The sequence below is a fragment of the Gallus gallus genome, chromosome 21, assembly GCF_016699485.2.
Source record: "Gallus gallus isolate bGalGal1 chromosome 21, bGalGal1.mat.broiler.GRCg7b, whole genome shotgun sequence".
NCBI classification, from domain to species: domain Eukaryota; kingdom Metazoa; phylum Chordata; class Aves; order Galliformes; family Phasianidae; genus Gallus; species Gallus gallus.
In genome coordinates, this window is record NC_052552.1 from 2,411,117 (window position 1) to 2,436,487 (window position 25,371).

The following is a 25,371-nucleotide window of genomic DNA, read 5'->3' on the forward strand; positions in this document are numbered from 1 at the left end:
ACAGCCCAACCAGATGGGAATAAAGGCTGTGTTAACTCCTCTCCTTCATGCTGACCCTCCTCAACACAGATGTGTGTGAGTCATAGGCTGGACTTCCCATGTCTTGGTGGAAGCTGAGAGAGGGTGGGGTGATATTTGGTCTGGAAAATCTTATCCCAAATGATTTGTTCCAAGTATGTCTGGGAAAAGAGAATAAGCCAAAGAATGATTTTATAGTTGAAATTCTGGGTCTTAAAACTGCCATTTATTTTGCACTGGAAGTTAGATGGGACCTACTTGGGTGTGCTCTCTTGGTCTTGCCTGTCAAAATGTAAGAAGACATAGAGATTGATGTGGATATCAATGTCTCTGAGCAGAGATGCTGCTGGCAGGAGAGGCAGATTTGTTACCTGGTGTCCTCTCAGCACCCACCTGTCAGTCCCTGCCCAAAGCTTGCACCATGGGAAGACTGGGATGGAGGTCACCATGGCTGTGGTGTGGGCCTTAGAGAGTGAGTAATAGGAGCAGGGGAGAAGACCATGAGCAGATCAGCATATGGTTGTACGTGTCTCTTTTTCCTTACATGTACAGTTCTCCTGTTCTGATGCAGATGTATCAGCTGTATTTAAATGAATATTCTACTTTAAAATGCTCACCTGCACCACAGGTTCGTACCCTCCTTTCCTTGAACTTATCACTGCAGTGGAAACCAGTGATGGAAGCTTTCCAGATGGAGGTGCAGGTGGATGCCAGGAGGCTTTCTTGCCATCTGTATACCCCTGCCATGGTATCGTGGGTAGAGGGAAGCATCACCAATGCACAAACAGCATTTGGGAAAGCTGCTCCATGGGAAAAGTTGCAGACCAATAGATCTTGGAGTGCTCTCTGGAAGGGCAAATGGATGCCAAGAGCAGTGAATAATTTACATTGATTTAAAATGCAAAACTGAGTGGTTTGGGGGTTTCTTTCTTTCCCCCTTGCTTTGCATCTGCTCATATTTACAGGCTATTCATGGCTGTTTATGCTCAGCTACTCTTGGCAGGTTTCTTGCTTTGTCCTTGGCTGCAGCAATACATGTAATGAATGTGGGGCTCTGCAGCCAACGCTGCTGCTAAGACATACTCAGAGTGTTTTGCTTTCTGTTGGTGCAGTACGTTAAGGTAGCACCAAGAACGTGATTTGTCTCCTAATGGCAGATGTGAAGAACGGTGTCTGTCTATGTATGAAGCTATTGGCCATGGAAAGGAATGTCAGGAATGAACCTGAGTGTTTCTGCTAGCAGATTGCTATGGTGCATGGGAAGGCTGAAGCTTGTGACCACCCCAATGCGTGTCGTATCAGGTCTGAGCAATGCCTGCCAAGATCCCAGTGGTGTGGACAGAGCTCAGACTGAGGACGTGGCCTGTGCTCCAGTGCACAAAGAGGGATGGAGAGCATTGGGTCTGGGGCTGAGAACACAGTGATGCTCCTTTGAATTCCCAGATTGCTCTTATCCACACAGCAGGCCCAGTGATGGGTGGGGTTTCAAGAGAACCTGCTTTAAAACCTCCCACTGGGAATCTTAAGCTTGCCTCAAAGAGAAAGGAAAAAGAGCAAACTCATTCTGTGGCTCAGGCAGCCTCTGCTGAAAGGGCTGTGGTCATTTAAGGAGAGAAAGCAAGGCCAAATGCTGGATTGGGAAATGCTGTTTCTCCTTTCAGGAGGAAAGGCCCAATTATGGTTGTGTGATCTAGATTCAACTGGCTGCCCGGGACACAATGTGAAGTTGGAGCAAAACGAGCCAAGGCTACACGTGCCAAACAGCTGCAGTGATGCCAGACTCCAGCACTGATGTTTCAGGGCTTCATTAAGGCTTGGGCCATTGCCTGGGTCTTGTGCTCCTGGAATGAGATGGGGTCCCTGTCCGTTGCTCATGGGCCACTCTTGCTTGCTGCTGCCTGGCCAAAGGCTTCTCTGTGTAACCCCAGGGTGATGTGCCCTCCCTGCTGCAGCAGCTGTGTGGTCTGGGAGCCTCTCTCCCATCTGGTCCCAATTATCCAAGATCCTGTGCATCCCAAGCCCTGTCTGGAACAGAGTTATGTGTAATCGTGCCCACCAGAGGGTTGGATGGAAGGGAGCTGAGCAGGCTCCGTTGTGCCATCTCTTAAGGGAAGGTGGGGAGGGCTGGGGATGAGATGAGCAGAGGGTGTAGAGGAATGGTCGTGCATTTTTTGTGAGCGATAGACAGGAGTGTGATGTTTGAAAGATCTGTAGGAACTGACTCCCTTTATACCACCTGTCTTGGACTTCAGTTCATCAGCACTTGGGTCCTGTGGGCCTTCAGACGATGCTCCTGTCTCCTTCCCAGGACACTGTGGTGTTGGGGTGACAGTGCCCTCCTCTGGCAAAATGAGCAATTTGAGGCTCTGGAGAGAGGTGGTTCAAAATCGACTATAGGGATGGTTGCTCTTTTCAGGAAGCAGGTTGGTGGCTCAGGTCTCACATGCTTGGAGAGCTGCAGTGCAGGAGCTCTGCACCTGTAAGGGACTACTGCAGCCACAGGGCAAAAAAAGGCATTATCCATTGCATAACAGTAGAGCAGTGGGCATGACCAAGCCCTGGAGTAATGCTAAGGTCGTAGATGGCATCTGTTTGCTAACTCCTAAATGCTTCCATGTTGCAAACCTTTTTGGTATTCTTTTCTTTCAGATCCTGTTTGACCAGGCTCAAAGGTCTGTTCGGCAGCAGCTGCACAATTTTGTGAAAGAGTGAGTATCTGTCTTATCAGTTTGCCTTTCAGCTTCTTTAGCTTCCACTGGAAATAGCACTGCAACCTCCATACAGCTCCTGAAGGCTCTGCATGGGGCAGAAGAGACACTGAAGGCAGAATGAAGGGCCTGTTTGTGATGGCTGTTGCTGGACACAAGGCGTAATTCCAGATCAGAACAGCATCTCAAAGCCTGGCAGAGTTCCTCTGCAGAGCCCATCTCCGCTTCCTTCCCCTCGCTGAGCCTGAAAGTCAAACACAGCTCAGATCTGTGCAGACCAGGGCCAGCTCCACATTGGTGTTACGTTAAATTTACAATCTCCTTGATGTAAACCACTGCATGCTTGCAGAAGGGAGGAATTTCCATGCCCAATAACTTCAAGTCCCATCCAAATGAGTGCATTCTTGGCTCCCTGCGTGGCGTGCTCAGTCACCCAGGGCTGAAGTGGCCCAGGAAGCCAGTTGGATGGGGACAGTCTGTAGCTGCGATGAAGGCTCAGCAATCTCTCTCTGCTATCTCTGCGTTAACAGCTTCCTCCAAGAGCATCTTTTCCCCAGGGCAGGTACCACGTGCAGTGTGGGATCCCAAATCGGCTGAATGTAGGTCAGAGGCATCCCAGGCCTCCAGCTAAGCATGAGCTGGTTGCCATGGGAACCGGTGACTGAATCCCTCAGCAGCTGTGTGGTTTGGTGTAGGGGGCCCAGCTGACCCCCCCCCCCCCCCCCATTCCCCAGCCTGGCACTCACCCTACCCCCACTTTCTCTATAATCATTTCTCTGATGAGTTCAGATTTAATCTGCTTAAAGCTGGCAGTGGGAAAGGGAATTTCACCTTCACTTTGGGTTTGTCATCCTTTTAGCATCTCTGCAATTCACGTTGCTCAGCCTCTGCACGTGCAGGCCCTGTTGAGTGGATCTTTGCATTGCTCCTGCCCTTGACTGGGGAAATCATTTCTACACCTGGGACCGTTTTGAGGATGGGAATAAAAAAGAAATGTAAACTATTTCCTTGCATGGTGACTCATATATATGAGGGCAATATTCACCCCCTAGCTTGCCTTCTGCATCTTTAAGCCCTGAAGGTCTCTGCTGGGTGGTAAACATGGAAGAAGCCAGCTTGCCCTGATTGTGCTGTCAGTAGCCAGATGCTCTGTGAGTGCCTCAGCACATTGCTGGGCTGCAAACCTTGCTGAGTAGGAGGCTTTTATTAGCTATGGCTGCAGTCATGCTGCTGCAGCCTGGTTTAGGAGGACTAGCTGGGAATTCCCCAACAGCATCTCATGCCTCCAAACTCCTTCTCCTTCCCACTGGGAATATGCACAGGTGAGGAAGCTTTAGGTTAAGCTGACCAGCAGTTTCAATTGGTTTGCCATGGGGTTCAGCTGTCACTGGCTGTTGTCACGCTCATCTTCATCTACCCGAGGGCAAAGGATAGGTGGGTGCTGCTTATCTACTGGCAGTTTTCAACTGCTTTGTTAAGTTATTATAACAGTTTGTCATTGAGGTAAGTAGAAGTCCCATGGGTAGAAAGCAGAAGTGAGCTCTCTGTGAGTCCACTACCATTGTCCATGACTCATGAGGCACAAATAAAGGATAGAAAGTTGATGCAATGCCACAAATGCAAAAACCAACGTGCCCAGTATACAAGGGGGAAAAAGTATAATGTGTGGAATTGAATCAGGCTGGACAGAATCAGCTGGAAATGCACATGGATGGCCTGGCTGCTCTGATTGAATGCCCTGTCCTGAACTGGAAGAGCGGCTGGTTTTGTTCTTTGTCACAGAGTTAAATAGGATGCGTGTGTTTATATGGGCAGGATCTGAAATTTTCTGCTCACTGCTTCTTCTGAGGGCAGGTGTGGACTCTCCGTAGGGCTGGATGTGGGCTTGCTTGGCTTTCTGGATGCTGTCCTGGGAGGATTTCCTTAAGGCTTTGAAGGCTCTATGTAAGATCCGGCATCTTTCCTTGCCAAGTTTCTCTGAAGCCAACCTAATGCTCGTCTGGAGTCAGTCCATCTGGACACAGTGACACTTTGTGGGGTGGGTTAGGATGCCAGGGACATCTGGAGCAAGATCTGAGTGACGGCAGTGCACCTGCTCCCATCCCTCCCTGCTCGGCTGTTATCAGCAACGTTCTGCCTGCTGTGTAACAATGATTCCCACCATCTCAACTTCTTTGGGTTTCAGTGACGTCCGGAAGTTCAAGGAAACCAAGAAACAGTTTGACAAGGTGAGAGAGGACATGGAGATTTCCCTGGTGAAGAACGCCCAGGCGCCTCGGCACAAACCCCATGAAGTAGAGGAGGCAACAGGAACCCTGACGATAACCAGAAAGTGTTTTCGGCACCTGGCCCTCGACTACGTGTTGCAGGTTGGTGGCTGCTATCACATTACAGTAGGTCTCAGGATTCTTGGAGCTGCCTTTTGGCATAATCCAGCCTATTTCTGTGAAGGGCTGTCTGCTTGAGATAGCCACAGGATGAGGGTATAAGTGCTAGAAGAGAGACTCTTCCCCAAGCCTTCAGCTGCTGTCATTCTTTTGGCATGTATCTGTCTTTGCATGGCACTGACACGACTGCATGCATATATGTTCTCCTCCCTAAGAACGTTACAGCAAAAATAAGAAGGAAAATCCTGATCACTTTTCAATAAGAAATTCAATGCATCCTTAGATGGAATTTCTCTTCCCAGTGGGAAATTTCATGCAGAACCACTCATTTGCTGTCCCCGGAATGGTGAAGGATTTTTCTTTGAATCACTCCTAGGCTTCACTTCAGGTCTGCCCTGCTGAGCAGTGGGCAGATGAAGCAAACTGTGTTTATTGATCCATGTGTGGCCCCACTGTCACTCCTGCAGCACCAAACGGAGACCATCTGCCAACATGCACTGTCTGATCATGGGGTAGTTCCTGATGTCGCATGCTGTGGCTTGCAGCTGGAAAGGCAATGCTTTCCTCTTGCTGTGTGAATCATGCATGTCTTCGCTCCCCTAGGACTACAAGTCTTTGCATCTAGGATGATGGAAACAGTGTTTGCTGTTCAGGTCACACCTTAGTAAACTCTGTCAAATGCCATTTCTCCCACTGATGAAGAGTTCCTTTAATGTGCTGATCCAAAGCTGGGGAAATTTCCCTGTTGGCCCACTGCAAGGCACCACTCTAAATCTGTTAGTTCTGAAAGGCATAGATGTGAAGCCACCCAGGCATCCCTTAGTGTTTAATTAAGGATATAGCAAAGGGAGTTATAACTGTATTCTTGTATATTTGTGTCGAATTCTTTTTCCTGATCCTGAATGGCTGCACAACTGAGGGGCAATTCGTTTTAATTAATTAAAACCATACCCAAATTGCAGCAAGATCACCCGCCACAATCCCAGCTCAGATATGTGGGAAAAGGAATGGCTTGGCTCACAGCAGAAATGAAGTTACTGCAAGCCTAATGCTTTCAAGCAAACCGATACTGCATTTGTAAATGAGTTATTAACACTAGAATTGACTGTCTGTCATGGGAACATATTGTTTGTGACACAGCTGAAACCCCATAGAAACCTTCTGCTACAGCTGACAGTGTTTGTCAGTGCTAATTGTAGCACTTTAAGGCTTACCAGCATAGCTTATGGGGTCTGTGGGCAAGGTGCTGTGCAGCTACAAGCTATTTGTTTTTCAGTTTTGAAACGGTGCTGAACCAGGTGAGTTCTCAGCCTCTCCCATTTATTTATTTCTTGTTTTTAAACCTGGAGGATGTTTTTCCTTTCACGAAGCAGGCCTCTTCTTCCACGCCCCAGGAGCCCAAGAGCATTGGCAATGGCCCAGACCATCCTGAACCACTGCTGCTTCAGTGTGAAGGGGCTGCAGGGATCTCTGGGGCAGTCAGACAGGCACTTTTCTCTGGCAAAAGCATGCAAAGGCTCTGTACACTGAGAGCATAGGCCTGCTGCAGGTACAAGTTCATGACTGCCTCCGCTACGCTTATTAAAAAAGCCTGTGATATTGCATTGGTTCCTCTCAGCCTGCAAAGGAAAATCAAACCAGTGACCCGATGGATTAAAGGCATCCTTCATGTGATGCCAAACGGGACTCCAGAGTCACTATTTGTTGTCAACTTGTGTACCAACATACAGCTGGCAGAGACGTCACTCAGTAGGTCAGAAAACTTCTCTGCTATTATCCTTTTTATTCCACCTGGAACTCACCAGAGCTGTCTTTTCAGAAGACGTTCTTTCTGGGACTGTCCTTGAATAGTCTCTTTTGCTGCCAGGGGCACTGCAACAAGTTGTTCCTACTTAAATCCCCGTATTGGTCTGCCTAATGCTGCTGATGCTGAGAGTCTTATCTTGATCCCTTCACAGATCAATGTCCTGCAGGCCAAGAAGAAGTTTGAAATACTGGATGCGGTAAGGGCTCTGTGTTTTCTGTGGCTGCTCTCAGTGACTCAATGAAAGGCAGCCCTCTCCATTTCAGGTTGCATGGGTCAGCATACCAACTCCTCGGTCTGCCCTGGAGATTCTGTCTGTCTGGGACTGCTCGGGGGCTGCAGGTATGCTAACGAGAGGGGAGAATGAAGGCCCAGAGCAGCACTTCACAGCCCTGACCCAGAGGGTACTCTGAGGGGTGAAGGATGCTGCCATCAGTGCTCTGTGCTCAAGACAGGGGTTACCTGGCAGTGTGTAAGGATTTGTGAGAGGAAGAAAGAAGAGAAGAGGGAGAGGCACGTGGTGAATAAGTTGGTTTGGGAAAGGACAGTGTTAGAGCTGTGCCTCGAGGGGATACTTTTTTGGTTTTTTTGTGGGAAATAAGGGATAAGAGCTCTCTGTGCTGTCCTCTTCCAACCTTGCTTTTATTTCTCTCCCCAGATGCTGTCCTTCATGCATGCCCAGTACACCTTCTTCCAGCAGGGCTACAGTCTTCTCCATGAGTTGGATCCCTACATGAAGAAGCTTGCCACAGAGGTGAGCGACAGAGAATCTGTCTGATTCAATCTGCCCATTTACACCCTTTTGCCCTGGAAGGATGTCCTTGTTCCCATTCAGCTACTTGGTAATCATGGAGTGGACAGAGCATCATGCTGAGCTGCTTGATGGATGCACTCTGCTGTACTATGGGGTCGCAGCCAGGAGCCACAGTAACTTCCAGTGTCCAACCAAACACAGCCTGTGGCCCTTTTCTCCTCGTGTGGGGGCTTACAGTTTTGGGGAGGGTTGGTGTAGCCGTAGAGCAGTGCTGTAGAGATGGACTCTTATAATTCTCCTGTGTGACCTCCTGGAGTTCTTCTCCCCCACTTTAGCTGGACCAGCTGGTGATTGATTCTGCAGTGGAGAAGAGAGAGATGGAGCATAAGCATGCAATGATACAGCAGAGGGTGAGTTCTGGGGCTGCAGCTCGATGTGTGCAAGCACTGTCTGGCAAGACCTATGAATGCGAGCTACTGCAATACCAGCACATCCCTCCTGACACTTGTCTGCTCACTTGTGTCCAGTTCAGTTCCCCATCACAGCACTATGCCCATGGTTATGAAGCACTGCAGCAACATGTCTGAGTCCCCAGCCCAGATGGCCAGAATCTTTATTAAATCATTCATGGATGCACTTCTTTGGTACCTATAGACATGAGCCACGGTAACTCATGGTAACAGAGAGCTGTGTGTGCTCCCACCTGCTGCAATTGGGAAGAACCACCATGATTAGGGAGCTGCTAGGACTTATTATGAAGCAAATATGAGCCTTCAGTAGGGATGCAGCTTTGATTAATGTAGGCTCTGAGTTTCCAGACCATTCACTGGGGCAACGATCCAAAATGCTTGTAGAAAATAACTGATCTGTTTTCATTTTCCTTTTCTTTCATGGGTTACTGACACGTCCCTGCAGACCCTCCTGCAGGTGAGTACCACGTTTTCTTCTTTCAGCACCTCTATTTTTCTCAATTAGCACTTTGATGCTCCGGATATTTACAAAATCCTTCCTTTGAAAGCAAAACTAAGAAACTTTGCAACGGGTTTAATGCTGTAACATAAACACAGGAGCTGAAGTAGATCAGAGTGTAAGAATGGAGAAAGAATAAGGCTGTCTGTAGATAGCTAGCAGTATGAATTCAAACCTGACTTGTTTCTGGACATTAGATCCAAGCTTTGGAAATGTTTGTGAGCCAAGCCCTGAGCGGGAATCATTCAGGAATCTGTATCTGGCAGGCACTTTGTGGATCAATACTTTGCAACAGGACAAAACTGAGTGCCCCTTATTTTCCTTCCTATGCTCTCTCAAACATGTCATAAGCCATGAAATGGAAACGTAACTGGATTTGAAAGCTAATGACAGACGTCCCCTGTGAATCATCCTGTGCGTGTGCTCCCTGTGGTTAAGTGTGCTGAGGGAGGGGAAAACCCATCTGTGAACTCTTCATCCCCCTGGGGACGCTGCTGGAGTGATGACTTCATTCAGGGGACTGCGGAAGGTCTCTCTGGTGCAATGCATTTCAGTTTAATCTCTTTATACTGCGTGGCTTTGAATGGACTAGCAGGGAATAAAGCAGGGGTCAGGCTCTGAGAAGGAGAACAAGCATTTATTTTTCACTAGAGTGCATATGCGTAGAGCTGTGGCTCCCCGTGTGCGCACACTTGCAAGAGAGCTGACCATCCCTACTGCAATTTAGAGTTTAAAGCTTCCTGCCTGGCGGTGTGATGAGCTGCTTTTTGGCTGCTCTGATTTGCTCCCGCAGCAGAGGAAGGTGGCACTCCATGTCTGGTGAGCATCTCGCCACCTCCGTAGAGAGCACAGCACGTGTCTGAATGCGTGCCTTCGTGCTCAGCCCTGCCAAACCCAGGGGTATCCTCTGCTCTCTGCAAAAACTTGGAGGCTTGGTTGTACTTCACTACAGGGAGAAGCATCTTTTCTCCTCGTTGTCTTTCTGAGCAGCATGATAGGTACAGTGGGAAGGGAGGGAATCCAGTGTAAATAATGCTTTTCGGAGCGTTCCTTGGGATGGGAGAGCCGTGCAGATTCTGAAGGCAGAGCCTTTTGCACTGAGTTATCTTTAGGCAGCAGTGTGAGGGCAGCCTCCTTAGAGCCAAGCTAAGAAAGCAGTCATTTTGTTTCATTGCTTTAATTCAAATAATATCGACAATAAAGAAACTCAGCATGAATCTCAACTATTTTCTTTGATACTGGAATTCAGGTGCCTTTTCTTAAGCCTGCCCTTCCCCATTTTCCTGCATGAGCATCTGTCACCTTTTGTGAAGGCCCCCAGAGCAGCTATCATTTCCAGCTGTCGTCTTAACTGCTGCCCTCTCTGCCTTCCCAGCTCTAAAACCTTACAGCTCCATTTGCAGCCTCGCCCTGCATATGAAAATAATGCTCACGTATGCTAAAAGGGTGCCAATAATATCAGCAAGAGGAAAGGATGGATCTGTCTTTATGGGCTGCCATAAATACGAGTTTACTCTTTGTACAGAGAATGAGGTTCAATGGGAAGGGTGGGGATGCTTCTTGTGCGTGCATGGGATGCAGGAGTGGAAGGACTGCTTTAAAGGAGACATCTGTGCATAAGCTGGGGAGTTCATCTTGTTGCTTCCCCTATCTTTTAAGCGTTGAAATAAAAAGACTCTGAAACCACACATGGAATGAATTTGCACGTGGGCTCACTTGTTTCAGGTGGGTGCATAAAAGCACGTGGGCTGGTGCAGGACCACTTAAGGAGGAAAATTTGGGACTCATGGCTGGAACAGAAGTCTAGGAAACTCTTCCAATGGGAAATGGGGTGGAATTATAACACTTAAGCAAAACTGGCAGGCCAGTCTGTGGAGGTAGAAGGATATGATACTGCACAGAAGCTCCTTTGTAGGCTTGTGCCAATTCCCTGGTCCAGAGAAAAGGAGGAAGTGATTGTGCTTCTGTTGCTGGTTTGCCTGGGAAGGGAAGGAGTGCCAAAGCAGAGCTCTCTGCCTCATTTAGCCCAGCTGGTAGATAACAAACTAGGGGCCATATGGTGCTTCACCACCCAGATTTCTGTGGCTGCAGTGGGAGCAAGGGTGGCATTGCTGGCCATGGGGTGGCCCTGCTCGTGGAGCTGGGGGAAGCAGACCCTGCTGAGAGCAGATGAGGCTGTTAAGGTCAGGGGACGTTCGGTGAGCATCTTCCTGTCAACCTTGCTCTGTGCTGCTTGGCTTCTCCCGCTCCCTTCTGTGCCTCCCTGACAGCTGTATGGTAATTAGCCCTTGCTCTAAGCTGATTGACTGTGAATGGGAGGCATGGGGAGGGGGGCAGGCAGGTGGTCCGCAGAGGCCAGCAGACTTCCTTCGCCTGGTGCCCCTTGCTTTGACGGGAGCCAACGGCAGAGCTTGCTGCTTCCCAAAAAGGAGTAGGAGGGGTAAAGGAGAAGGGGCTGAAAAAGAAATCCCTCCTTTCCTGCCAGCCCACAGCGCTTAGCAGAGATGCTGCTCTAGAGAGCGAACGGAGAGAGGACACAGCTGCTCCCTGCTGAGCCTCCCTCGCAGCTGGCATCATGAAGATTTTCGGCAGGCTCGAATACCTCCTGGTAAGGAGACTCTGCAGCGTTGGTTTGACCTGGGGAGAAAGTTGAGGGGGCATTTTTGCCTGGGGGGTGCAAGGAGTGTGCCTGTAGGGCTGTGCCATACAACCCAAGTGCAGCTTTATTAGTGCAGGAGAGCAAAGATGCTTGGTTCTGTCTGTGGGATGGAAAAAGCTAGGGCAGATCTCTAAGCATCGTCTGCTGGCAAGCTGCAGAGCAGGGGGGTTTGTTTGGTGTTAGAAAATTCAAGGAACAAAAGGTCTGTAGATGGGGTTTGGCTCTGTAATGAGTGAAAACTGGCGGTGCAGAATGGGAATATATGTGGGGGAGCTCTCCAAATTCCATCTGCTTTGGAGGATGCTTCAGGTTGTACACAGTATAGACACGAGGTACAAACAGCCAGAGAAAGGCTTGGAATATATTCGGGCGCCAGAAGAGAACAGAATGTGGATGCCTCAGTGTTTGTGTAGAAGGGGGTGTGTGCATCCTTAGGGGCTGTGAATATTCCTCTCAGTTCTGCTATCCTTGGAGTCGGAGCTGAGCAGTCACACAGCCTCTCATTTAGCTCAGGAGAAGTTCTGTTCTGTGCACGGATGTGCAAAAATGGAGTTGTTAAATAGTGAGCATCCTTTCTTAGTTAACAACAACAACAAAGGGCACTTCTGGATAAAGCCTTTATTTTCTACGAAGGAAAGCATTTGTCACATGCTGCTATTTTATTTCAATCAGTACCATCTAAGATACCACCAGGTGGGCAGAAACGAGACCTTCCTATTTCAGGGAGTAGCTCATAGGCAGGGCTGCTTACTTAGAAAACACTCCCCTGCCAAAAGCATCCAGGGAGGTGAGGGACATCTTCACGCTTCACATTAAGCCCGCGATGCTGGAGGTGTATTGAATTTCAGCCATTTCCCATGCATGAAGTGCTGGTCTCAGGGGAGAGAGTGGAAGAGCTTGGCTGGGTCTGCAGCACCAGCATCCCTACGCATCCCCCTTATGGATGGGGGAGTTGGTAGTGGAGAGGGCTGAGAGGCAGCCTTGAAATAGTGTTATGTTCTTTCCATGGTCTAATTGCATCTGTGCCTGCACGTGTCGGGTTTTTTGCCTTCCATTTCCTGGTTTGAGTGTTCCTGGTAATGTCCTTTTTCATGTCCCTCTGGATGTGTCTCTTGGGATGTGTTATTTCATTGCTGTTTCAGCAGCACTCAGCGTGCTCCCATGGAAACCAGCGTGGCATCGCTTCTAACATATCGGTTCCCAAGCAGCCTTGTTTGTAAGCTCAGGCTGAGGGGATGGGGAGGGGATGTTGGACCCGGTGTGATTCACTGCAAGCGGCTGAAAGAAAGGGAAGCAGAGGATGGCAGAGATCTGGCCTCTTATTTTGGAAGACAATGGGTTTCTTTTACCAACGTGTGATCCAATGAGTCCCTGCTGTCTGTAGTCGTGATTGCGTTGCAGCTGAAGCCATTCAGATCTCAATCCTAGGAAGGCTTTTCTGTGCTGAACATTTATTTCTCATGTTGCAGAGACAATGAGGTCCTCAATGCAGACTCAATAAATCAGTGCAAAGTCATTCAGAGCAGACAGAGACATAGCAATGCAGACATAGCAATGATGGGAAGAAATAGGGAAAAAGCTGTCTATGACAATCAAAGTCTCATGCATAGCAGAAAATGGGAAAGAGGGCCCAAGAGAAAGCATACCTGTGTGCTCTTACTCTGCTCTGTCAGGCCTTTTAAAGTGGAAACAAGCTACTTTAGGTGTTGTGTAATGGGGACAGGTTCCTATTCCTTCGTCCCACCTGCAGCCAGGCAGCCCCTGCTGTGCTTGTGCCTTGCAAGAAGGGCTATCAGAGTTTCTGATGTGCTTGGCATCAGCTCAGCCAGGGCTCTGACTTATTTCCCAGGACTAACAGGATTAAAATCTTTTTGTGTCAATGAATAGAGCAGACTTTGGGCCGTTTAATGGCAGCTCTGCCTGTTAAGGGGATTCATTGTCATGTCTGTCTGTGTTCAGCCATGGCCATGCCACCATGCTGTTTCAACGCCACTGGGAGGATGATCTTAGCTTTCTGAGCTGGCTTCCAGCTGGAATCCAAGTGTGTGCATGTGAGGTATCAACAGATACTCTGGTAACTCCTTACCATGGCCAATGAAAAGAGAAAGTTCTCAGTATGAGCTTCTGCCTAGGAATGTGTCATTGGAGCCCATAGTTGAAGCTCATTCTGATGTGCTGGATGGAACCCTAACAATTACAGTTGAGCTGTTTGAATGGTGGACACCTGAAACCATCGTGAGTCCAGCCGTGATTTTACCTTTTGGCTCCATGAGCCATTTCTGTGCCTTTTCAGCCTTTGAAAGGGAGAAATGACACCCATCAGTGGATAAACTACGGATTATTTTCTTTCCCTTCCCTTCTGCATTTGTGCTGTCCTTCAGAGTAGCTTTATAGCAATGACCTGATGTGTTTCCCAGCAGGGTGTGATGGAATGGAGCAAGCTGCCCCCGAGGATCACACTGGGAGGTGCTCAGGATAAGAGGCTGATGGCTCCTTACCCCTCAGCTCTCCCCTGGTTTCAGCCTGCTTTACAAATCCAGCTTAGGGTCTGCTGGGCATATCCTGTCCTCCAGTAGCTCTGTTGACAACAGTGACATTGCTCTGGAATTACACAGGCAGAAATGTAAGTTAAAGGCACACCTGGCTCCGCTCCCCTGACTTCCAGTGGATTTACTCTGACGCACGTGGCCCATCTGTTCCTCCTGCTCTCATCAGCAGTACATCCTCCTTACCCTCCTACCCTGTGATTATGTGAGGACAACTGAAATCATGTGATTAAATTCAGATCCTCCCCTCTATTTTGTACCCATTCCACAAAGGGTCATTTCTAAGGTGCCCTTGTCAGGGTTTTACCTTATACTGTGTGCTTCTCAATGCATTTTTGTACATCTGCATGACTTATAGAGTAGAGCAGGTTCTCATCACGTTGATAGAGGTCTTAATGGGGAGCAGCTCTACAAAAATCACACGTTCAATGGTTACAAGTTAGAGGTTGTGGATGCCCCATCCCTGGAGGCATTCAAGGCCAGGCTGGATGTGGCTCTGGGCAGCCTGGTCTGGTGGCTGGCAACCCTGCACATAGCAGAGGGTTGAAACTCAATGAGCATTGTGGTCCTTTTCAACCCAGGCCATTCTATGATATACATATAGAGGAAAATTTCCTCTAGCCTTTGTTTGCAATGTGTACACAAAAGACATCTGCAGAAGAGACCCCCCCCATGGGATTTACCCTCTTATGGCAAGAAAATTTGGGGCTGAGCAGACCTTATTTAATTGTGTGCCTTACAGCAGAGTTTCTAGTGCATAATTGGGCATCATGCTGTTTTTCCAAGGGATGACTCAGTCCTGTCCCATTATATCTCCTCCTTCTGTATCAGTATTCTTCTGATTATGACACCTCCCAGGCAAGCTGGCATCTCTGAACATGAAAATAACTCATCTTAATGAGAGTGAAGTGCACGTTGCCTGGCAACGCAGCATGGCGAGGGTCTTCATGTGCTGAGCTGGGAAAGGCACTGAAGTTAATGGGGCTGCTTTTCCCCCTGCTGCTGGGTCTTTGAACCAGGGTGTGCAGGGAAAAATATTTGCTCTCAAAGAGGGAGGTGTGGGTGGAGTGCACATAGGAGAAACGTGCCTCAGTTTCCCAGGTTGGGGGAAGCTGTTTAGGTGTCCTGACCTAGATTCTGTGGGGAAGGAGGCAGATATTGCCCGGGGAGAAGAATCCCATGTTCTGCAGGAGCAGCTGCTATTCTCTCTGCTCCGTGTCTTGCTCACCAGCTGTCAGAATCCATGAGATCTATCTGGTGAATCAGTGCCAAACCTGACAAATTAGCTCTGACTGGTAGCGTAGCATAGAGAATCGTGTGAGTGCCAATTGGAGATGGCGGATGATGATAGCTAATGAAAATGGAATTGATAAGCCTTGCTTCCCCTCTGGAAGCCTTCATGCCTGTTTTCCTTGTGCAAGGATGGGCTTTGCTCTGTTCCTGGCCCTTTGCAGGAGGGCTGCAGCAGACACTGCTGCCATTGTGTGGCCAATGAAAAGCACCTCCATCCCTATGTTTCGCACTGCAGACTGCCCCAGATATTGGCAACTATGAATTCTCACCATAATGAGCTACCTGCCTTTCTCCTTATCAGCTACCAGAGTGGGAAACGCAGCATGTATAGCACATTCTCCACCAATAGGGATGGATAAGCTTGCTGCAATGAGGATTGTTCCTGGCTGCTATTCATGGCTGCAGCCCACTACAGCAAAGGAGTGCGCTGTGACAGATAGCTCTGCCTGAACCTCACAATCTTGGCATAGGTGCTTTCTTCCTCTTCGTGCTTTTAATAGGCTCATCTCCATCTGGGGAATGCAGCCGTGTTAGAGTCTCAGTCTCTTTCTATCTGCAGGACTTTTCCTACGATGACTCAAAGGTGGAGTTTAATGTTGATGCCCCAAATGGAGTGGTGATGGAAGGCTACCTCTTCAAGAGAGCCAGCAATGCTTTCAAAACATGGAATCGGTGAGTAATACATCATATTTCATTTGATATCTGGGCCAAGACTCTGAACACAGCTAATACCATAGGAAAGTGGTAAATTAATAGCCATTAAGAGAAATACGTAACGCAGCAAGACGCGCTTGGCTTTAAAGAGCCACAAGTATTTAACCTGTCTGTTGTGGGAGGGGGGAATAGGCAGGAGTGGAAGTATCAGCCCTACTGCTGGGAGCTGAGAGGTGGCTGTCTGTGCACTGACCCTGCTCTTAATTGCTTATAAATATTTCAGCTGATAGATCACCAGGAATGCTGGTCTCATATGACGCCTGCGCCAGTCAGGAGCTGCCAGAGACCTTGGGAAAGTGGAAGCAGAGGTTTCATGTTCTAGCCTTGCTTGATATTTGTGTGTTTAGCTTCCCTTGAGATTGTTAATGGGTTTCATAGATGGTTGTGCAGGAGCATTCAGACCCTTTCAATTAGTTTCTAATGCAAGAGATCAATGCTTTTTTGACCCACGCTTCCTCCTCTCACTTAACAGGGAAATGATGTAATATTATCAGATCCTGCACTTAGCTATGGGATACGCTCTATATGCCACAGCAGGGTTGAAGTATGCTGTCATTAGGCTTTGGAATAAATAAACACTAAGTGATTCAGTGAACAGTCTATGGGATGCACAGAAATTGCCTGTGTTTGCGTGGAGAAAAGATCTGAAATCACTAGATCTTGGAATTGGTTGGGTCACTGAGTCCTCTCTGAAGCTTGCTCTAGTACTGCTAAATTGGACTGGAATGTTTTCAGAACATTTGTACCCCTCAGGCTGTCTCACCCTCTGACATTTAAGCACTAAGTTTGCAGTTGAAGGAAGCAGAAACTACAGCAGCAGCTACGACCCGGTGCATCAGTTGTTTGATTTCAGTGCTCACCTGGAACGTATGGTGGCTGCAATCTTACCAGCCTTTTAGGGGTTCCTGCTTAGTGTTTCATAAGCGTGGCCTCTGTCCCCCCCACCCCCATGTCCTGCTGCATCCCAGTCCCACAGTTGGTATCCTCCCTGCAGTCATCTCCATCTCTTCAGTCCCACCCACTCTCAGCCATATCTGCTGGCATTTCGGTAGCTCACAGCTCCTGTCACCCACCTACTCATCGCCCTCTTGCTGTCACCCTGCCACTCACTGGTGGTGCCTCTCCCTCGTGAGTGGGGGGTCAGGCAGAGGAAGCAGCAAAATCCCCTGTTTGATCCAGGCTGGGAGCCAACACCAGGCAGCAACGGATTCCTTGGGGGTGGCAGAGCAGGAGAACGCAGCTGCAAGGAGCAGGAGTGGAAACCAGAACCTGAGAGAGAGAAACCTGACAGCAGCAGAGCTCCCTGAGCACAGACCGTGGCTGTCACAGCAGCTCAGAGATGCGGAACCAGATGAGCTCAGCAAAAGGGGTTCCCACGTAGGTGGGATGGCCTCCAGTTACCTGCGCTTTCCCATTTCTTCACAGACCTGTCAGATCCTTCATTACTGATGCCGTTTATCTCGCTCTTTAATCTTTCAGCAGTGACGAAGGAAAGAGAACCCTGTCTCATCTCATTTTCCCAGGGAACCTAGTTCCTTTGCAAAACAAGTGTGATGCATGCTCAAATGCCAGCCTGCTGCAAGCCCCTGACTATTTATGCTCGGTGATTTCAGTGCCTTCTTCCAGAAAGATGATCAGGTTGCTAAATCTTAGGCTTTATCTTGGGCTGAGGAAGCGACTTGGGAGGGCTGGATTTAGCGCTGCAGATTAAGACACCGGGGAATTACCTCTAATATCAGCATCATTTGGACCTTCTGTCGCTTGTATTTGAATGGGAAGCTGGCAGCTGGTGGTCCCCTAGGAAGGCAGATTCCCTTCCCACGCACGTGTCCTTACTCTAGCCACAGCAAACGGGAGCTTTGGCTTTCTGTTTGGCATCCCGTGGGTTGTAGTGGCTACTGAGAGCTCAGCCTGCTAGGTAGCTTGTTCTGTATAAACAACAACGTGTGCAACCTGTTTGTATTATTTCTTCCAACGCTGGTTGTAGCACTGCCAGTTAGCAGCGTTTTCCAATGTGTTTCTTTTCCTTTCTGCCACTTGGAAGTTTCTTTGTTATATCAAATAATTTCTGCCTTTCCCTATGACAGCTTGGAGAGGCAGGAGGCACGCTGCCTGTGGCATGTGCAAGCAATCCAACCTTCCCAGTAAACACCAGGTTACCTACTGTGTAGGTCCATCCAGCCCTAAGCAGTGCAGTATGTCCCACTGACTTCTGCCTGCACCGGGGCCAATGTGCACACAGAATTCTGCTCCAGAAATGCCAGGTAGCAACACGAACTGCCCAACTCGCTTCTTCCCTTCCCTCCTCCTTCATATATGCCAGTGTACCTCGGATGGTTGCTTTCACAGTATCTCAAAGCCACAAGTCATTCCCTAAGGCTGTAAATCCTTTGGTTATTCTCTGACTGAGGGCACTGGAGAAGCGTGAGATTGACAATCGTTTTCAGCTTCTTGGAGGTCTGCTGTTCACTTGTTCTGACCTCTGTCTGCCTGTCTTTCCCCAGGAGGTGGTTCTCCATACAGAACAGCCAGCTGGTGTACCAGAAAAAACTTAAGGTCAGTGAGGCTTCCCCAGGTGACGCTGGGCAGATTGGCCAACCTGTCTGATGTCCTGTTTTGCTGGGGACTTCTGCACCATGATGAGGAGGGTTGGATTGGGTCAGAGGGAGAGCAAGCCCACTCAGGCACTGTTGTGCTCCAGAGTTAGGTGGTGCTGGCAACTAAGCAGCAGCAAATGGTGTTTGTGGGGGATCTAAATACTCACATTCAACTGAGGAAGTTAGTGATGTCCCCAGTAAGCTGTCCTATTAGGCTGTGTTTGTTGTCCCACTGTTAGGTCCTATACAGCTCCCTCCCGCTGCTCTAGAGTTAGTGATGGGCTGGCTCATTTTTTTCTTGACCTAGCATGTGGTACCCAGCAGAGTTTGGGGAGTAGGTTTCTGAGAAGCTGATTATGACAGATTCAGAGAGCTGACAGAGCCACCTGTTCTCACTCTTCCAGGATGTCCTCACGGTGGTGGTGGAAGACCTGAGGCTCTGTACTGTCAAGCCATGTGAAGACATAGAGAGGAGGTTCTGCTTTGAGGTTGTCTCGCCTACCAAGTAAGTTTGGAGGCTTCCCTGTGTCATCCTCGTGGTTGGTGGGCTGCACATAGAACTGCTACAAATTTGATTTGAGCAGATGCTGCCCTGATCTGTTCAGTGATGACTGGGAGATAGCTTTGCCTGTGTTTCAGAGTCTCCATGATGTTCATCAGATGTCAGTGTAAGCTGATATCTAGGCTATGCAGACCTAATGTACATACAGACTGTGAAACTGGCAACGCTCATCTCTCCAAAATAGCTGCATTCATTTCTGTCCCATGCCTGTCAAATCGAGGTGCCACCTCCATTGAAAAGGCTACGTGAGGACAAAGTGGGACAGTTTTGACCAAGACTTGCATCCTGTCCTTTTATTCTTTCCAACTCTCTGCTTTCCCTCCCAGGAGCTGCATGCTGCAGGCTGACTCGGAGAAGCTGCGTCAGGCCTGGATTCAGGCTGTTCAAGCCAGCATCGCTTCTGCGTACCGGGAGAGTCCTGACAGCTACTATATTGAAGTGAGTGAGGGTGCAAGGACCCTAGTGGGGTCTCAGAGCCCTGGCAGTGGGCTTCTGAGCTGTGACATGTTTGGCATGGCTGGGTAGACCATTTGGAAATACCCCTTCTACTGGCGGCTTTGCTGACTCAAAGGAAACAGTGATAATGAGCTGGATGCAAGGGAAAGGTGTGCCTGCTGCTGCACTCCCAGAGCTGGGAGGGGTGAAGCACAAACGTGTGTCAGTAACAGAAAGTAATGAGGCTTTACCCTTTGCCTTCCTGGACTAGCAGTAGCTCATTCCTCTTCAGGCATTGCTTCCTCTGAGTGCCTCTGCAATGCAAAGATCTGATGTGGGTCCTTCCACAGTGCTTTGCAGATCCTAGATCCCTTTTTGTTCCCTGCAGAGACTGGACCGAACTGCTTCCCCATCAACTAGCAGCATTGATTCTGCTACCGACTCACGGGACCGCAACGTGAAAGGGGAGACCATCTTGCAAAGAGTGCAGAGCATTCCTGGCAACGACCAGTGCTGTGACTGTGGTCAGCCAGATCCCCGGTGGGCCAGCATCAACCTGGGCATTCTGCTGTGCATTGAGTGCTCTGGTATCCACAGGTACTCCATGTGTTGCCAGCCAGGTGCTTAGATTGCAAGCTCCTAGAAAAAGGTGGAGCTTGGGTTACGAGTGTATAGTGTCTAATGTTTGTACAGATTCAAAAGTAGCTGCTTGTTGCAGCACCTGTGTGTAGGAACATCTAAGTGTATGCAGTGCTGGTTCCCTCATGGCTGCAGTAGTTGCACTTGGCAGAGTAATCTAAATCAAAGGACACCAGGAAACAGCCTGAATAGTAATATTTGGCTGCAGTGATGATATTTAGCATTTGCTGTTTACAGAGTACTTTAAAGACTTGTTTTATCCATATTCCACCCATATATAACTGCACCTCTGAGCATTGCCTCTGCCAGCAAACTGAACCACATTGTGAGCCATCAAGCATTGGTGATGTTCACCTCAAGTGGGGAAACCTTTCTCATTAGGGATGTAAAGACAAAGTAGAATGGAAGGATTCGAAGACAAATAGTACAGAAGAACAGCTTTAAATGTGAATAACGTAACAGGATTTACTTATAGCTTCTACAATCTTTTCTGGTCTTGAGGCATTGTAACCATTTCGGTTTCCTTCCTTTTGAAGGAGTCTGGGTGTCCACTGCTCCAAAGTCCGATCTCTCACGCTGGACTCGTGGGAGCCAGAGTTACTGAAAGTGAGTGCTGGCTTTTAACACCAACATCTGGAAAATGCTGGGCAGGGAGGGCGGTCATGCCTGGTAGCAGGGAGAAACTCCTCACCTGAGTACTTCATTCTCTCCTGGTTGTATTGCAGCTGATGTGCGAGCTGGGGAACAGCACCATGAATCAGATCTATGAGGCACAGTGTGAAGAACTGGGGCTTAAGAAACCAACAGCAGGGAGCTCCAGGTGAGTCTGAGTGCATGTACTGCTCCTACCAGCTCTGGGGAAAGTTATGCATCCCCACCGACCCTCAGCTCTACTCTGAGCAATCTGGAAAGCCAGACAGTCAGGCTGGCATTGAGTGAGGGCCCAAACTCTCGCTGAAGCACATGGTGTGGCCTGGGTTATCCCCTTCCACTCTCAACGTTCCTCAGTTTTGCTTTGAAACGGGAAATATTTTTAGGTTTGAGAACCTCTGCCTTTTTCATCCAGGTCTCAGTGGTTTTTAGGGCTCGAAGCCAGGCTGAGGAGCTGAGCCAGAGCAGCCTCATCTCCTTACAGCCGTTTGCTGTGGGTGAGCGGTGTGACCCTGTGCAGAGCTTTATGCTGTTCTCCTCCTAGGCAGGACAAGGAAGCCTGGATCAAGGTGAAATACGTGGAGAAGAAATTCCTGAAGAAGCTACCAAGTGGGGAGGCTCTGGCAGAGAATGAGCGCAAACCTCGACGCTGGTGTGTGAAGAAGTGCCAGAGGAACAACAGCACCACGAAAGCACCCACGGCTCGGAGGAAGTACCGCCACGAAGCAGGCAATGCATCACCAGCCATGCTGTCATCAGGTGGGAACCTCCCTGCCTGAGAAGGGCTCTGGCTGCTCACAGTGCTTGGGAATGACTTGCTCTGCGGTGTTACCGACAGCTGTGGTCTGCTCCTTGTGTTTTGATGGTGTGTGTGGGTACGGTTATGGCACCAAACATACGAGAAGCACAAAGCTCAGCGTGTTTAATTATGACTGTAGAACTGTTGCATTATTCGTCCGTGTGTTATTAATTGTTCGTTTCCAAATCTCTCTAAAACAGCAGCCACGCTGGAGAGGAAGTTCCGTCGAGATTCCCTCTTCTGCCCTGATGAACTGGACTCTCTCTTCTCCTACTTCGACACTGGTGCTGGCTCTGGCCCACGCAGTAAGTACAAAGAAAGAAAGAAGGTATCCCTGCTTCTGGCACGCTTTACCTCCCAACTCTTCTAAGGCATGTGCATTGCACCAGACTTAAGGCAAGGTATTGGCCTCACTGGAGAGGCATTCAGCTGGCCAAGTCACAAACATCCTGGGTAAATATATGAGAAGAGTGATGGGGAATTACTTCTAACAACTCCAACCCATTGCTCCTTTTATTGCACTTATAATTTTAATATCCCATCCAGTCAGTCCCTGGTATTTACATTCTGGTAGATGGGATTTTTTTTCCCCCCACGTTTTTACTTCCAGATTATGCATTCCATCGACTTTTTTCTGGTTTTTAGTTTTGGCTTTTAATTATTATTTTTTTTTTTCCGTGGTGTGTTTTTTTTTTTTTTTTGGTGTTTTTTAAAGCAAGTCTTACTGCGGACAACTTCTCTTTTTGTGTTTGTGACAAACTCCCCTCATATTCCGTCCACCTTCCTCTAGGTGCCAGCCACATCTCTATGCAGCATCCGCTAACAGGTGGCCCATGGAGTGGCAGTGGCATTGGTCCCGGTGGGAGCGGTATGCCGTTCCTCCTGGACGGAGGTAAGGTGACGCTCTGGCAGCTAGCAGCAAAAGAGACACCCAAATTTTACTTGTTCCAAACCAAGCATCAGAGGCAGTGATGTATTTTCTTGCAGCCGAACAACTGGAGCCCATCCATGAGCTGGGTGCCATAGGCTTTACTACATTTGAGCCAGCTCTCTTCTGAATGATGCAAATCAGGCTAGTGGCTGAGCATCACTGGGACCCGTCTTGGTCCTGGCTGCACTGGCAGACAGCTGTTGGAGTGCCTAGCTTCAGAGTGAGATGCTGTGTGATGCCTTTCAGAGCCTTGCTTTCCCAGTTGCTGAAATTGAGAAGGGACTGAAGTGCCCAGTTCAGATTCTTTTGTGGATCTGGATGCCAGATTCAAGACCACAGAAATGGGTGTGAGTCTGTATCTTCCATAGGTGATATCACTGCTAGAGAAAGACAGCCCACTGACTTTTGTCCAGTGTCCTCACAGTTGATGTAATTCTCTTCTGGATCAGTTAGTGAACATCACAGTCCTAATCTTTAGCTCCTATGGAGCACTGAATGAAGCCCAGCGGTGGTGGTTGTCAGTGTGGCACAAGTGCAACAGCACAGAGCAACTGCTGTGCATGGGGCCACGTCAGCATGTAGGTCTGTTAGCTTCTGTGCTATCTTCATTATCTGCCTTGCCTGGGGAAGTATTGCTTGTGGGCTGTAATTTCAGGAGCATTTATGTAGACGTTCTTCTTGATTTAGTACCTAGATGTAGCTGCTCTGAAGGTTTCTCTGGGCAGCCCTGAGGTTGAGGTTTGTTGTTCTGCTTTGGTTTTCAAGGCTCTTATTTAGTTCTTGCAGGCTTGTTGCTCTTTGCCATGACTGCCCAACTCATGTTTTTGAAACATTTTGCCAGCTCCAGCCTGGCTTATTTTTCTTTCTAATCACAGTGATTTGAGCGTAGGTAAATGTAAATCATGGGCACTTAACATCTTGAGTTCTGGGATGAATAAAGGATAGATGCCAACCCTGACAGTCACTGGCAAGCTAAATACAGCAGGATACAGGACCCAGCCAGCATTTCTAAGGAGCAGGGCAAAGGTGATGTCCCATCCCTGTTCTGCAGAGGCGATTCCTGTACTGATTCTTCCTTCCCTTCATTCATCCTCTTGACTGCTTTTGGATCTGAGTTCAGGAAGGTACAAAGTTGCTCATCCACTGACACGCTGCGTGTCCTTGGACAAGTTGCTGCTTCTCTTTGTGACACCACTTATTGTGTGTAATCAGCTGCCTTGTAGCTTTCACCAGTCGAGCAGGGAAGGTGTGAAGCACCATGAGGAGAGAGAAGGGTGAAAGAGCTAATGGTTAATCCCTTAAGAGATTGGTTTGAGATGCGCTCTACTGACATCATTTGGCCCAGTCATGGTCAATAATCAAGAGCAATAAATCCGCAAATGCCTCAGTAACAACTGAAAAGCTCTGGAGAAAGCACAGAGTGAAACTGATATTATTAACAGTGAGAGCAGAGGGGTGTCTTTATTTGCTTATGACACTGTGTAACCTGCTGCAAAGTTGTCTCTGCTGCTGCTCTGCTCCAGTCCACGTCACAGCGTCCTTCATGGATTGCAGCAAGTGCTGTCCTCGACAGTCCAGAGTGCCATGGCAATGTTGGAGCATCCCTGCATGAACGGCAACGTGGGGACATGGACACCATAAGGCTTTGCAGTTTTTCCTTGGGCAGTTTTACCGAGTGGGGCTAAATGGGGTAGCAGTCCCCCTCTCCCTTGCCAGCAGTGCCTGGTGCAATGTGTTTGTGATGCTCTGCGCAGCCCTTTTCCCCCGTGGTCTCAGCTTTGACTGGTACTGGAGTGCCTGGGTATTAAAATGGCCTTGGTTTTTCTTCTGTTGGCCCTGCAGGTCTGAGCAGTGACAGCGGGCTTGGAGGAAGCACAGATGGCAGCACTGATATCCTGGTGTTTGGCTCTGTGGTGGACAGCGTGACAGAGGAAGGTGGGTGTCACACACAGGCTGGTGATGGAAGTAGGGTGGGGAGCAGCTAGGAAGGAGGGATGGTTGTCATTATTTGGTGCCAAGACCAGCAGAAAACGCAGCAGATTGGAAACGTCAGGCTTTTAGGTCATGTCTCTCCATCTCTTTCCTGCCCCTCAGAGTGCGAGGTGTCAGAGGAGTCAAGTGGAGAAGCAGAGATTGAACAGGAGGCATCAGATCTGGAGGACCTGAGGGAGCTGCATCCTGGCTTGCTGATCTACAAGGCAGCACAGGCCCGAAACCTGCCGCTCATGGCAGAAGCCCTGGCACATGGTGCTGAGGTCAACTGGGTGAATGATGAAGACGAAAACAAAACTCCTCTGGTTCAAGCTGTGATGGGGGTATGTTGTGCTCGTGGTTGGGAGGCTGTGGTTGGGAATGCGAGGTCTTGGCTCCAGTTTGGAGGTTGCTGATAACAGGCAACGTACAGTGCGGTGTATGTTTGTGCATCCTCTCAGTACTGCTGGTAGAATTTACTTAGAAATTCCCCTTCACCTTGCCAGGGCTCCTTGATAGCCTGTGAATTCCTGCTGCAGAACGGGGCAGACGTTAACCAAAAAGATAGCAGAGGCCGGGCTCCCTTGCATCACGCCACCTATATGGGACATACTGGGTGAGTCCTTTGCACGCTGCTCTGATTTGCTCCATCACTCTGGGGTGGGCAGAAGAGATGGGCTTTGGGTGGATTGTCATCCCAAATGGTGGTTAAGAAGGGAATCTGCCCTGTGAAGGTGGGATTTCTGTTGATGGTCTTTCCTTTCTCTTGTGCAGCCAGGTCTGCTTGTTCCTCAAGCGAGGGGCAAACCAGCATGCGGTGGACAGTGACGGGCAGGACCCGCTCAGTATTGCAGTCCAGGCAGCCAACGCAGACATTGTTACCTTGTAAGTGCAACCTGGACCTTCCCTGGAGGTGGAAATGCTGCCTATAGTT

General features: G+C 48.9%; 1 protein-coding gene across 12 annotated transcripts in view; it reads left to right on the top strand.

Moving 5' to 3' along the window:
• ACAP3 (ArfGAP with coiled-coil, ankyrin repeat and PH domains 3) overlaps positions 1–25,371 on the top strand; it is a 65,762-nt gene that overhangs the window by 36,885 nt on the left and 3,506 nt on the right. For 3 of the 12 annotated variants that reach the window (XM_015297115.4, XM_046903218.1, XM_040651299.1), the window contains exons 5-24: positions 2,668–2,726; positions 4,912–5,095; positions 7,072–7,116; positions 7,576–7,671; positions 8,007–8,081; positions 8,587–8,598; positions 15,698–15,810; positions 18,357–18,408; positions 18,854–18,954; positions 19,338–19,449; positions 19,835–20,043; positions 20,622–20,691; positions 20,811–20,905; positions 21,281–21,495; positions 21,736–21,840; positions 22,326–22,427; positions 24,309–24,401; positions 24,561–24,781; positions 24,944–25,053; positions 25,212–25,322. In XM_015297115.4, coding sequence (XP_015152601.2) covers positions 2,668–2,726; positions 4,912–5,095; positions 7,072–7,116; positions 7,576–7,671; positions 8,007–8,081; positions 8,587–8,598; positions 15,698–15,810; positions 18,357–18,408; positions 18,854–18,954; positions 19,338–19,449; positions 19,835–20,043; positions 20,622–20,691; positions 20,811–20,905; positions 21,281–21,495; positions 21,736–21,840; positions 22,326–22,427; positions 24,309–24,401; positions 24,561–24,781; positions 24,944–25,053; positions 25,212–25,322 — 2,180 coding nt within the window. Of the gene's footprint in view, positions 1–2,667; positions 2,727–4,911; positions 5,096–7,071; positions 7,117–7,575; positions 7,672–8,006; positions 8,082–8,586; positions 8,599–15,691; positions 15,811–18,356; positions 18,409–18,853; positions 18,955–19,337; positions 19,450–19,834; positions 20,044–20,621; positions 20,692–20,810; positions 20,906–21,280; positions 21,496–21,735; positions 21,841–22,325; positions 22,428–24,296; positions 24,402–24,560; positions 24,782–24,943; positions 25,054–25,211; positions 25,323–25,371 lie in introns of all 12 variants that reach the window. The other 9 variants (XM_004947413.5, XM_040651296.2, XM_004947414.5 and 6 more) reach the window with 9 other exon arrangements.